Source organism: Pyxicephalus adspersus, chromosome 6 (genome assembly GCF_032062135.1).
Source record: "Pyxicephalus adspersus chromosome 6, UCB_Pads_2.0, whole genome shotgun sequence".
Taxonomy (NCBI): Eukaryota; Metazoa; Chordata; class Amphibia; order Anura; family Pyxicephalidae; genus Pyxicephalus; species Pyxicephalus adspersus.
Genome location: NC_092863.1, coordinates 75,121,097 through 75,135,307, shown reverse-complemented (window position 1 = coordinate 75,135,307; position 14,211 = coordinate 75,121,097). Strand labels below are relative to the sequence as shown.

At 35.6% G+C, this 14,211-nt stretch overlaps 1 protein-coding gene across 1 annotated transcript in view; it reads left to right on the top strand.

The window, feature by feature from the left end:
* ATG10 (autophagy related 10) overlaps window positions 1-14,211 on the top strand; it is a 75,386-nt gene that overhangs the window by 53,400 nt on the left and 7,775 nt on the right. Inside the window, 2 exon segments of the mRNA XM_072416202.1 lie at window positions 8,635-8,723; window positions 9,925-10,014. Of these exon segments, the coding sequence (XP_072272303.1) occupies window positions 8,635-8,723; window positions 9,925-10,012 (177 nt within the window). The 3' untranslated portion in view covers window positions 10,013-10,014.

Genomic DNA, 14,211 nt, shown 5'->3' with positions numbered 1-14,211 from the left:
CTGGTCTCCTTATTCCCGTTGGTAGAAATCCTGACACCATTATTGTACCAATACCCACAGGAAACTGGTATGTCTGGCAGAGCTGTGGATACCATTCTCTAATACAGCTAACCGGAAAGCTCAGTCTTACAATTAAATCCCAAACCTCCTCGATTCGTACATCTTTAGGAATTTACAGTGGATATAATAAATGATATGATATGATAAGCTGGTTGCACACCCTTAAACTAATACTTTGGTTAAGCACCTTTTTGTTTTATTTACGCCATTCAGTCTTCTTGGGTAGAACTCAGTATGGCTCATCTCAACTTGGCAATAGTTGCCCACCCTTCCTTACAAAAGTTTTCCAAATCTGTCCTCTTCAGGTCGCCTCACAGATTTTCCATTAAGGTTTGAGCTCTGGGTGGACCATTGCAATTCAGGAAAATAATGGCTTTAATAGCAAAAAACTTAAGTTTTTGGAATTGAAGATGTGCCATGCTGATAGAATTTTTAATATTCTTCAGTGGTCGGATTGTAGAAGATTAAATTTGACTATGAGACTTTTTAATTGTAATATATATCTTTTTAGAGCGCCTGCTTAATTGTATTGGGCAGGTTAAACACTATGTTCTAGCAATATTTTTTTTTTTAGTGTTACATTTTTTTCATTAATTTTCAAGTTTGCTCTAGTGAATCATGTGTAAAACAATAGTAATATTATAGTTATCTGCACCTGATGCCCTATTGGACTGGTATGGTGCATTAAAACACTTGTGGTGATATTCGTTATCTTGTAAAATATTTTTACAGACATGAAGACCTTTTTACAACACCACATACTACAATAGACAGATGGCAAATCTTATCGTTCTGTAATTAAAGTGTTTTTCTCTTCTTTACCTCATTAAAATGTAGGGAGCACTGTACTGTTTTATATGTTACTGTACACACACTTAAACTACATGTTACAACAAAACAATAATTAACATAATGCATGTTACCACAAATCATTTTTGTAGTACCTGCTTATAGCTAAGTTTAATATAGCCACCACTATATAGAGTGTATTAAAGACACAAATAAACCTTTATCTCTTGTACTATATACTAATCAAGTATAATATTATGATCTAATTTGCTATAATAAATGATATAATTATTATTAGGTAATTAATAATTAAATTTCCTAGAGATTGAGTTAATTAAGACACATTACGCATCCATAATCATTTGCTTTATATATACCTACATTGACAGCTAATATTTTCCAAAACCCATTTTTTTTTTTTTAACGTGAAAGTGAATTAGTGAATGCCCATTTTGAATCTGCATAGAGAGTCACTTTTTAATTACCTTTTAAAAGTAAATAAAACATTGGCTTCATTTGACGTAAAAAATGTGCTTTCCTGTTAAATGGGCAAAGATCAGATGTTGTTTAACATGTGAATAACGTTCATTGAGTCAATGGGCCTGCTTTATTAAAGCTCTTCAATGCTGGAGAGGATACACTTTCATCAGTGACACTGGGTGATCTAGCAAACCAGGAATGGTTCTTATCCAGGATTCAAAACATTTACTAGCAAATAGCAAATGACTTTGAAGTTGCAGGTTTGCTGGATCACCCAGGTTCACTGATGAAAGTGTATCCCCTCCAGCCTTGTAGAGTTCGAATGAAATGCATTGAATGAAATTTGACAGTATACATACTTACTAATAGAGATGAGTGGAGTAATTTTTAGCAAAATTGAATGTACAAAAGTTTTTCAATTGCTGATTTTGACTCTCGAATTGCTTAACTCTCGAAGTTGCTTATCTGAATTTGAGAATACAGGTTGACAATCTAAAATCTGGCTTATTGATAATCCGGATCCTTCAGTTTCCTGGCATGAATTTCGGATCGAATTTCAATACAGGGACTGCAATACACTGTTTGGCCACTAATGTTTTCATGGTGCTGTTCTGCAGAAACAGCGTCTTGTTTGCTAAACTAAATACACCTTGAGACGTCCCTGCTGCCTGCTCCCTGGAACTGTGCCAGATATCCGCGGTGCTGCGAGAGGAAGACTGGCCCGTCTGTTGGTAAGTATGAAAAAAATCTGTAATTTTCTAAAATCCGACACTCAGGTCCCGAGGTTTCCGGATTTTTGAATGTCAACCTGCACTACTTTTATTTTAATTTAGGGAATATTTTTGGGGGCTGTAATAAGAGTAGTTTATTTTATTTTTTAATAGCTTTAATTCAATTTTTCAACTATTGTTAAATTTAAAAAATTTAGGCCCAAGAACATGTTCAAGATAGTTGTAAGCAGCTTAAACTCTCAAAAGCCATTAAAAAAATTTTGCAAAAAAGTTCCTGTTAAAATGTAGGGTATAAACTTTCAATTTTAGTTGATATGTTCTAAAATAACAAATTATTCCCCAATAATTTGAATGCATTCTTAAGGAATCTCATTCGTCGGTATACAATTATGGACCTGATTTATTAAAGCTCTCCAAGGCTGGAGAGGATACACTTTCACCAGTGAAGCTAGGTGATCAAGCAAACCTGGAATGGATTTCTTCAATGTCATTTTCTATTTGCTAGCAAATGCTTTGAATCCTGGACCAGATTCATCCCAGGTTTGTTGGATCACCCAGCTTCACTGGTGAAAGTGTATTCTCTCCAGCCTTGGGAGCTTTATTAAATCAGGGCCTATGTCTTTAATGTTCACATAGCAGTTGAGCTGTCTTTACCTCATTATTGATTGATTAGCAAGGCCTCCAGATATACTATGCATGATCCCCCATAATCCAATGTACGTGCTATTTCTGGTAAACCAGAGAGGATGAACATACTTTCCAGTGGTCCATATAGCACCATGACTCCTATATATCTTTACATGATGTATTGAAGATGATTGTTCTCAGGAGGTGGAGATGTTGTGCTGTGAACAGCAGATGGTAGTATAATCATTCAGTTGTTCTGTATTATAGATGAAAACTTTGCTTATTCTGTTATGTTTATTATTTTGCAAAACCATTATTCCCTGGAAATGATGTGTTTATTAAAATAGGTCTTTATAGATCAGGGCAGCAGGCCATGTACTATTGGCACTCTAGGCTACTTTTTTTTCTGATTTTAATATTATGATTGAGCCTACAGCACTGCATTGCACAGATATGAAGTGTTGGTTGATTATTCCAAATCCAATTGCACAAGAGGTCCGTGTCTTCATTCAGATGTCTAGCATCAACAAGCCTTGAGTCTCGATTTGCTAAGCACATTTTACAACACATGAGACTGGTTTGGCCTTTTTTCCAAATGCTTATTAACATTAGGATGGAAAATTTATCTTTACTATTTGGACAGCTGCTTCAACCATGACATGAGAATTGCATAGTTGATGCACAATACTTGTCAGTTTTTTTTCCAGACTAAACCGTTTGGCTTTTCCTTTTTTTGACTAGTTGTATAGGTTTTCCTTTATGTTTTTAGTTGACCCTGTTTGTATTAGTGCTTTGGATGTTTTTGTTCCAAGTACTGAGTGTTCTCTTGAATATTATTTTTAAAGCAGACCCTCATCACATTTTTAACATTATATAAAAGGGCGTCTATCCCTTTTTTTTGAGAAGGTCTCCTCCCCTTCTGTCTTTAACCCCTCGGTGGTAAAAACTGTAGGGGAAATCCGCAGCCTACTGGGATACTTGTGCCCTATATACCAGGAGGCTGTGGGCTGCTTCTAAATATGTGAAAAACAAAATTGCAGGAACAGATCGCCCGATCATGCACCCGCCCTGTGTGAGTTTGAGTGACATGTAGAAGAACCTGCAACTGGGAAGAAAGAAGATGGTTGCGTTCACAGTTGCGTGGTAGAAAGAAGACAACGCAGGACTTGCTCGGCTCGGTTAGTGGAGGGATCATCAGTAAAGGTAAGTGATGTTTTTCTTTTATTATTTTCATAATCTTATACAAAAACGTTTGTACATGCATCTGTTCTACTGTTTAGATGACTCTTTGACTTGTAGTTTATAGTCAGTAATGAAGAATGCTTACTCAGATTAGTGACTTTCTCCTTGTGCCATGTATCATCTCTGCTTACATCATTAGGTTCCTTAACCTCATAAATGCCTAGGTTCACCTCGGATCACATTCTCAAAACAGGATACTAATGGACCCAAATGCAGAAACAAGACAAAATGAATTTCAAGAGTCTCAGTTCATACCCATGCATTGGGTTGTGGTGTCCTGGCTGAAAAAGGTACATGCTGCATGCCACCACAGAAATATGAAGTTATTTAAAAAAAAGTATGAATGCCCAATGGGACTCCATGAGAATATGAGACTATCTGTCCAAAAGTGGGTCTTTCTGCTCAAAAATGAGCCCAATGTTCACTACCAAGTCCATGCAATGTCCAAAAAAAAGAAATCAAATAGTAATGTTGGGGGAAATTTAATAAGCAATTCATAGGAAAAAAAAATCTACAAACCTATTGTAACTAAGGGAATGTTGCATGTAGCAGTTTTTAATTTCACCAAGACATCAGATACCAGTGTGAATTCATTTATTTGATAAGTGAAATTAATGAAGATGAGGATGGGAGTGCACTATTACATTGCACATACACAATGTCCTCAGTAGAACATCACACATGATGACAATATAATATATATCTATTCATTTAGATCAGCATCATCATAAAATGAATAATTATTGCAAATTGTGAGTTTGTTCACATTAATATACTTTGCCATACCTAAACACATCTACATAAAACTACCTATATCCTATTGCATGAGTATTTTATAGAAATTGGTTTCTAGTCTCCCAGTAACAAGAAGCCAAGAAATGCAAATGTTTTGCACTAGAATCTTTGAAACATCCATCACTTTTATGGCAATGATGAAACGATATAGAAAATGAAGCCTGATTACAAAACTGCCTATTTCAGTACTCTGAATCACAATGGAAGGATGTTTGAACAAGGTGGATGCTTTATTTACTAAATTTGAATTAAAAGTTGATAGTGTTCTGTGTTAATGCCTGTTACGATATACAAACTAGGAAAACATTTAACTTAATTAAATTGGCTTTCTCAGCCAAATTCAGTGTTCAAAAACTTGATTAAGACCTACAGGGAATATACTGTCAGAGTCTCAGCTGGAGATTGAATGATGAGAAACGGATGACTATCCTAGAGGATAAACATCTTCACGTTTTACATATTTTACATTCATGATTAAATACCAATCTCACTTTTCATTTTAACTATTTACTATCTTTCCAACCTTGAACCCGATGATAAAGCTGCACAGACCAGGGTGCTCTATATTACCATATTTACCTATTTCCTGTGCAAATTAAACTCTGGGTTCCCAAAAAATGTAACTGTTATATTACAGAAATAATCCCAACCTGGCAAATCTTACTTGTTTTGTTTCTTGTTTGTATTCCCATTCCTCCATCTCTATCCTATAAAAACAAAAAATGTTACTTTTTTTAATGTATATTTTATATGTAAACGTAATATTAGCACTACCAAAATGCCCTCATTTAAAGTTCTCAGGTTCAACCCTGATGATAAATTAAGATATACTAAACAAATTTCCCTACATTTCCTGAGTTTTGGGAATATGTCTACTTGCCTTGCTTCACAAACATGATCACCATATAGGTCTGTTAGCTAAGATAGTAAGTAATGTCACATTCAGTTTTATACCTTTATAACTACAAAAATAGGCCAGGAAGTTTGGCTTGGTGACAAGCGGCCGGTGGCTGGTAAATTATTACAGGCTCTGGGATAGGAGGGAAGACTCTGGGTGGGCCTTCCTATCCCACTGCAGTACAGGCCAGGTTTTTAGACTTGACTAACGGGTATGCCTGAGGCTGTCAGGAAATGGGTAGATCAGTCTGAGTGCAAGCAATGAAGCTTAAGGCAGTAATACTGAGCAGCCCATGTTGTTTGGAACAAAGACTTGGAAGCTGCAACATTTGCTACCTGTGAGTGCCAGGTCCAATCTCGGTGTGGCAGCCTGGGCAGCAGGATTTGATTTTGCTGACCATCTGGGCCTTATGTTAAGTGTTGCTTGACTAACCTGTTTTTTGTTACGTTATTTTGAAATGAAGCCATTTTTTATTTATGCCTGTTACACAATAAATGGACTTTGTAAACATCCTACAATGTCCTGAAATGTGCTGATTTCCCTAACATGACAATATATATCTATAGCTAAAACGGGCTGGTTACAACCCATGCCAGGGCATTTTGTTTGCTATCTGTGCCCCATTGCGTAAATTTACTGTCCAGTAAAAAGTGAAGGATTAAGTGAAATCTATCCAAAGTGGGATTCATTTTCCCTTAGTTGTTGCCATATTGTCCCCTTTGGAAGATGTGTAAATGTACATACTCTTTGTAGTCACTAATGACAAGCAATTAAACAATAGTGCTCCTAGTAGTCCACATTCCCCAGGCAGAGCAATCTTAGAGCAGCAGTTCTTTTATTCATGCCAGAAAATGGGCATTCTCATTTACAAAAACACATGATATTTGGTGTGTGTGTGTGTGTGTGTATATATATATATATATTTATATATATATATATATATATATATATATATATATAATAATTCAGGTGAAATATACAATTTATTGAGTCCTATTTAAAAATGGCAAACATACAGAAGACATTATTTTTTTTTTCAGTGGGAAAAAGAACAAAAAGAGATTTTTCATCATGTTGGAAAATCTTTGTGTGCTTTTAACATTCAGCCGTGCATATTATTGCTGTGGGATTAATTTATGCATTGCCTGATTTGACCTGAACTAATTGCATCACTTGAACATTTCTTCCATGTATAACTAGACTTTTTTCTAGGCTAGGAAATTTTTTTAGATAAAACTATAGACAACACACATTCTGAGTACTATTTTTAACACTGATTAATAAAACGAAGTTAGTAACAAGTAAGTTGGCTGGGAATAATTATTCCAGAGGAAATATTAAGTAAGTTTAAAAAAAGTCCTAAGAGCAGATACTGAGGAATGTTTTTTATTTGTTGTCTGGCAAAACTTCTTTGCCTATAAGATTTTGTTTCCCATTTTTTTCAATGACTATCACTCACTCAATGATAAGCACTATCCAGTGAGATTCCTTTAATGTTCTTACCTGTTGTACACTAGTTATTTGTTAACATCAACCTTATTTGAGTATCTTATGTCATTAAAGCAATTTTACTGACTGATAACACTTTCTAGCTGCTGACAACTTGACAAATATTTTGCTGCATGTACGTCTAGCATAAAGTGTAGAACAAAAGCACTGCCAGAAAGAAAGAGTCAATAAACAAGTTAAGTAAAAATGAGCTTCTTTTGTCAAAAGTTATTGGTCAACATATTTTGGGAGAGCAGGACACCCCTGCTTTACACGTACAGAATAGTGTTAGGAGAAGCTGCTATAGCAAATGTCATGGTGTATGTCTGTGGTTCTGGTATTAAAGCCTCAAATTAATATTATGACAAGGTAACAATCTAATATAGATTATTGTTGGCACTGCAATCACAATAAAACCAAGACTTTAGTGAGAGAAATGCAGACACACTCCTATTCTTGCAGTAGCAGTACTTTACACAGCCCCGTCTTGTGTACAAGCTCTGCATAAGGGTGGTTTTGGTATCCCTGAAACACTTTGGCTCAACACAAAATAAAAGATGATCATTTGTACCTTTTCTATATTTTAGGTTTCTGAGGTTTAGAACAGTTTTCTCAGTCTTATCATTCCAAAAATGATTCTTGAAATATTTTAAAAAATGCTACACCTGCAGGTAGGAAAAAAAGTTCAGTTATCATGTTATCTCTGACGAGTTATGTTAGATCTAGAATTATGCAGGCACCATTGGTTGGGAGGTCAATCAACCACTGCACAAGGAACCCCTAGACACACCTAAGGAACTTACTGCCAATCTGCATGGAGTTTGCAGGTTCTCCCTGTGTCTGCGTGGGTTTCCCCTGGGTACTCTGGTTTCCTCCCACATCCCAAAAACATGCAGTTAGGTTAATTGTCTTCCCCCTAAATTGACCTTAGACTATATTATTGACATATGACTATAGTAGGGACATTAGATTGTGAGCTCCTTTGAGGGATAGTTAGTGACATGACTATGGACTTTGTACAGCGCTGTGTAATATGATGGTGCTAAAAAAATACTGTGTAATAATAAGTAATAAAGGAACTCTAAGGTTCCATGAATCTCTGGTTGAGAATAGTTGGTTTGGAATCTGCCTGTTTAACTGGCACCCAAACCCTTAAGTTCTCCACATGTGTAAGGTCTAAGATGGCCCATAGATCCAGCTCCATTAAATGTTAAATTGTAGCCACTTTATACCTTTCTCTGTTCAAAGAGAGAAGTCATTTGTTTTACCAAGTCCTCTTCAAACTGATTCCTGAATGAAGTCTGCACTCATAATCACAGGAAAGATTTTCTGCGTTAAGGAAAGTTATAATGTCTGAATGCATTTAAAAGTAATTAACTTACAATTTTTAAATTTACTGCAGGTTGAAACCCAACATCAGATTGGAATATTAGGCAATATTTCTTTTTTTTTCTTCTATATATTTGTTAATAGAATTTTTTGAAACAATACTAAATGTTGGTGAACTATATACATTCTTTTTAGGAACATCCAATACTTGGACAGCCATTTTTTATGCTTCACCCATGTCGGACCAATAAATTCATGACTTCTGTTAAAGGAGCCTCAGACAGGTAAGGAATGAACTGGACCACCATCAATGTGTTGTGTTTGTATATATGTTGGTGTTTGTATATATAATGGAAATAAACTTCACATTGTTCAAGACACATCAGGTAATCATATACTTGTGTATATATATATATATATATATAACACACACACACTTACCACCAATCATGAGGTACACCTGTTCAACTGTTTGATATCACAAATGTCTAATTAGCCAATCACACTGCTGATCTGCTGGTATTTTTAAGCACAACCATCTCTAGGGTTTACAGAAAATGGGCTAAAAAAGTGAAAAATATCCAGTGAGTGGCCGTTTAAAATAGAATAAACCCTTACTACTTATATAGGAATTAAGAAAATAAATAGCAGCCAAATGCAATTACATTTGATTAACTGATCATCAGTTAGTATGACTACTTGTACAAAAGCTGAAGTTTTGCTAGTTTGCTGGTCTGGAGCATTCAGATAGATGTGTGTTAACTCAACGCCTAAGAGGAAAGACATTAGCAGTGATTTTATCAATAATCTAAGAAGATAAAAGGCCTTGTCCGAACAATCTGATGTACAACATTCTACTGCAAGAAAGATTGTCTCAGCAGACCAAGGTCAGATCATGTAATGCTGAGAGAAATTATGAAAAACCTAAGAGCTACAGCTCCTATTGTACAGGCCTAAAGTTAAAAAAGAATTAAAAATTGTGGGTTGTTTGGAAGGGTTGCCAGAAGAAAGCCTTCTAAAAAGATCATGGAAACATTCCATGGGTTTGCAAAGTTGCAAACATTGCGGGAAGTCCAGAACTGTTGTCATCCAAAAACTGAAATTAAAGGAGAGGGTAGCTACTTTGAAGAATCTAAAATATAAAACTATTTTTATATTTTCTGGTTGTTAAACACTTTTTTGTTTAAAACATAATTCCATATGTGTTTCCTCGTAGTTTGAATTATATCTTCAATAACAATCTTTAATGTAGAACATAATAAGGATAAAGAAAATCCATTCAATGAGAAGATGTGTCCAAACATTTGACAGGTTTTAACGCTTTGCTATTCTGTTTAAACAAAGTGTTTTTTAGTCCTGTGATATAAGGAAGAGCTGAAAATGCCCCATGTTTCAAGAAAGCCCTACTGTGTTTGTTTTTTGTCAGGCATGATGCCTTTGTTATGTATACACTGGGGGTTAAAATATCTCATTTTTATTTTCCAGACAAGGAAATTACATCACAACATGGTTAAGTACAGTAGGACCTGTTGTTGGATTATCTTTACCATTAAGTTATGGAAAAACTGTGTAAAGGTAAATCTTTTTTATTATGGATTTTCTTTCAATATACCAAACTTTATGAATGTCAAGCCTAATATGTAATTTTACTAAGAAGTGCTTTTTTTCCATAAACACAGAGAACACAAACACAATGTAGTTCTGGTTTGTCTCAGACACTAAACCAAACTCTCTATTATTTCCTAGTCCTTAAACATTTTCAATTATGGTCAAAAATAATGCTTACATTTACCTATGTGACCAAGTATACATTGTCCACTTTTTCAGTGAGCCTTCAGGGCTTTTCTGGAATGTGTCCTGTAATATGTATTTGTCCCGGCACATAGTAAGCTGAGCACAGCCATCTTCTTTCTTCTTTTTCCGGCTCCTACCTATCTTGCGCCTGTACAGTCCAGATCAGGTGATGGAGCCTGATCTAAATAGGAAAAAAGAGTGCCGATCTCACTGCACATGTGTGGGATTGGCATTTTTCCTCCATTGAATAAGAAGCTCCTTCTGTGCATGCCCAAGATCATCATCTGACTATTGACTTTAACACAATCACATATTTAATGTATGTCGTTTGTTAAAACCTCCTAAGTGTAGACATCCCAAAGCCCTGTTGGACACTGCTATCTTGGATGCAATGTCCTAGAGCAGACTCAGAGCTGTCATTCAAGTAATATTCTATAGTATTTCCAATACTCCAGTCCACACCAGAGCATTTTCTTTGTCCCAGCTAGGGAGATTCACCTTCTTTATTTTTTTGTGACCATTGTCCCTAAAATAGAAAGTTAGGAAATAGAAAATAGAAAAAAACAGCACTTTTTTCTGTCCTCAGAGCAATAGTTGAGGGGAAGTTCTCCAGTTAGGACACCTGTTTTGGAGACTCCTAGATAAAAAAAAGTATTCACTTTGGAACAGTGGCAGTCATAGCCAATGTACAAAACTGACTAGACCCCCCCATACGAACTTTCTTGGGGGGCCCTGCTGGCTGAAGAGGGTCTAGGGCCCTGGTGAGTGCCACACTTTGCAACACTTCATGTCCACCCTACGTCAGAAAGATGTTCTGTTTTCTACTGTCTTTGGGACAGAAAATAAGGAGAAATTTCTTTAGCAGGGTGCTGACAGCAAGAAAAATAAATATCTGTACATAATTAAAAGCATAAATTTGTACATAAACTTGCTTCTTAGCTTCAGTTTTAAACTCTTCCGTTTAGAGTTTTCATACAAGGTCTTCTTAAACAACCAATAAGAAGACAGAGATTCCTATATCTTTGGATCTACTGACTATTTTAAGATGCAATATTTACAGAATTTATTCTTAACTACATCCATTTAATTATCATATACTAGTGTATTTTTTACAGTATTATTTAACTATAATTCCTTTAGTTTTATTGCAGATTATTATAGCACATTATCAAAACACATGGCTATTATTATTATTTTTTTATTATTAATAATAATAATAATAATAATAATAATAATAAACAGCATTTAAATATCACCAACATATTTCACAGCGCTGTACAATAAATAGGGGCTAGTTTTTCAAAAATATAAAGAAGTGTTTTATAATACAGTATTGTACAGAAAGTAATAGTTCTCTAGTAACCAATCAATATGTGAATGAAGTTTGATCTAAATTATTGAAGTTTCATTGGCTGCTAAAGGTTACTTTACTCTGATTTTTGCTGTCTGGCGTAATAAATAAGCCTGACTAAATATTCCTCTTTGATTCAGTACTACCACATTCCTTTACCTCCCTTTGAAATAGTAGAAGAGATGCTTCAGATTACAGACCTATAACTCCAGAAATGATTGGCAGCAAATCAGAAGAGTGGCTCAGTGATAATTAAATTTGCAGCCTCTTACTTGAGGAGCCCAAAATCTAACTTAATGAAATTTACAGAGGAAAAAATGAAAGGTGCTCCACAGGAGTCTGGGGTCATTGAGATGAAGCCTGCACTTCTGTTCCAGAGACCACTTTAGAGTTATTCAGCCTGGGAAAGTTACCTTCTGTCAAATACAGTATTTCAATGCAAGGTATATATTGGCAGCTGGTAGTAGATCGGCATGTCAGATTGTTGCTTCTGTGCAAACACATGTTTCTATTTTTACAGTATATTCATGTTTATATATTTAATATGTGTAATAATATATGTTTAGAACTTGTTTAGATTATGTGGCGATGGTTCACAAATGGCTACATTGAAGTTGTAGGATCCAGGCTAGCTTGTTCTTTCTAATGCTTCTCCAATATTCTTTACTAAAGTGTATTATGAACTATAGCTATTGGTGTAAAGAAAAACCATGGATTAAACTAGCCTTTCCTTTGCTGTAATAAAGTAAATGACTAAGATTTTGGTCATTTACTCTCTAATGTCTGATGTAATGGGCCTGATTTATTAAAGCTCTCCATGGCCGGAGAGGATACACTTTCATCAGTGAAGCTGAACCTGCACTTCCTACCTTGCTATGGTAAAGCAGAAATAACACTTCTTTTTTCTGGGGACAAGCCCTCAATCCCTCGGCAAACCAAATCCAGTAGGTCCTGAGCCGTGCCCGCTTTCCTTCTTTCTAGCTTAGATGGGACAGTGAACATGGTCATCTTTTTTCTTTTTCCGGCACCTGCTCTTGTCAAGTTCGAACTGCATAGGTGCAAGATTGGGTGACGTCTCTTCCTGAAAATGTAAAAATAAAAGTGCCAATCTCACTGTGCATGCATGAGATCAGAACTTCTTTTTTACATTATAATAAAGCCTCTTATGATGCATGCACACTCCTGTGTGGAGCATTCCAGGAGGCTGCGAGCTTCTTATTAAAAATAAAAGTTTATTAGTTGATCATAACAGGTTGCAGATATTCTTCTCATTGCTTACCCCCCAGAAAGTTGCTCTCTAGTCTGGCCTTTTTATGGCCATATTTACTTAAATGAATGCACATACCTGGAATAGCCACCAAAACTTTGTCCTTACAGCCCAACACGGGGCAACATTGACAAGAACCGTTCACCCTTTACTGACCCCTGCACATTCCTATTGATTAGTGAAGTGGTCCATTGTAGTGGTTCAATAGTAACATAGGGGTATCAGCAACCTGTGGACATCAGTATGGCCTGGGATTCAATACACAAGGGATGCACTAGCTGTAAAAGGCACCAAAAAATAATAAAATGGGATGTCCATACTTTTTCCAGTCTTGAAGCCAAACAAATAACAACACATTTGCTCAAAATGAGACCTAATATATCAATTTCTGATGAGTTAACCTTTCAATCACTGCACTTTAGTTAAAATTAAAACCATAAACGTTCTTTTTATTATCTGCTATAATTTACTAATAAATGCCACTTGGTTGTGCGGTTTCTCTACTCTTTATTGTCAAATGAGAGATTCTGTTCTTTGATTTGCTTCCAGTGTTTGTGTGGATATTTGCTTTGTTCTTTCGTAGGAAACAATTTGTTGACGTTTGTTCTATAGACTTTATGGATCTGAATTCTCTCCTACCTTAGCCTTTAGGTTTTAGATCCTATTAGCCTAATTGATAGACTTTGTGAGTAAAAGTGTAAACATAACATAATGGATTCAATTAGCCTTATTTCTCCTGCTAAGAGTTGCAGAGCTTTTCTCTGAAGTTATCTTGGCAAAGTCTGGGGCCATGTTTTGCCAGAACATATGGAACTAATAAACCCAGTTTCCTTTGGATATTGTTTACCATTGCAGAATACAAGGCATATTCAGTATTTCTTTCCTATATTGGCTTTACAGTATATGACTACATTCAGTTTGTTCTTGTACATTTTGTACATATCCTAACATTACCCCAATGTTTGTTCCAGGGTCCGCCATCCATGTACACTTAAAAGACTGCTCATCCTTCTACGCCTAAACCCAACTCCTGGGAAATCAGCTCACACTGTATACCATATCATCGTACAGCATGTTGATAAGAGTACTGTGGATGTTTTTACAGAAAACTGCAAACAGAGCTGTGAAAAAAACTTGGCCACTCTGGACTCTTAACAATGGATTAAACCTAAATGAAGTACAACAGATGTTATGATGTAGACTCCAGAGCCATGCAAACATCTATTATGTTATATTCATCATCCTGAATAAACAGGAATTAAACCGATTGATTAAATAGAATTTAGTGCTGGATAATTATTGGACATAAAATGTTTATAAGTTATCACATTTACTGCTACTTTTAAGTTGTCCTAGGGGA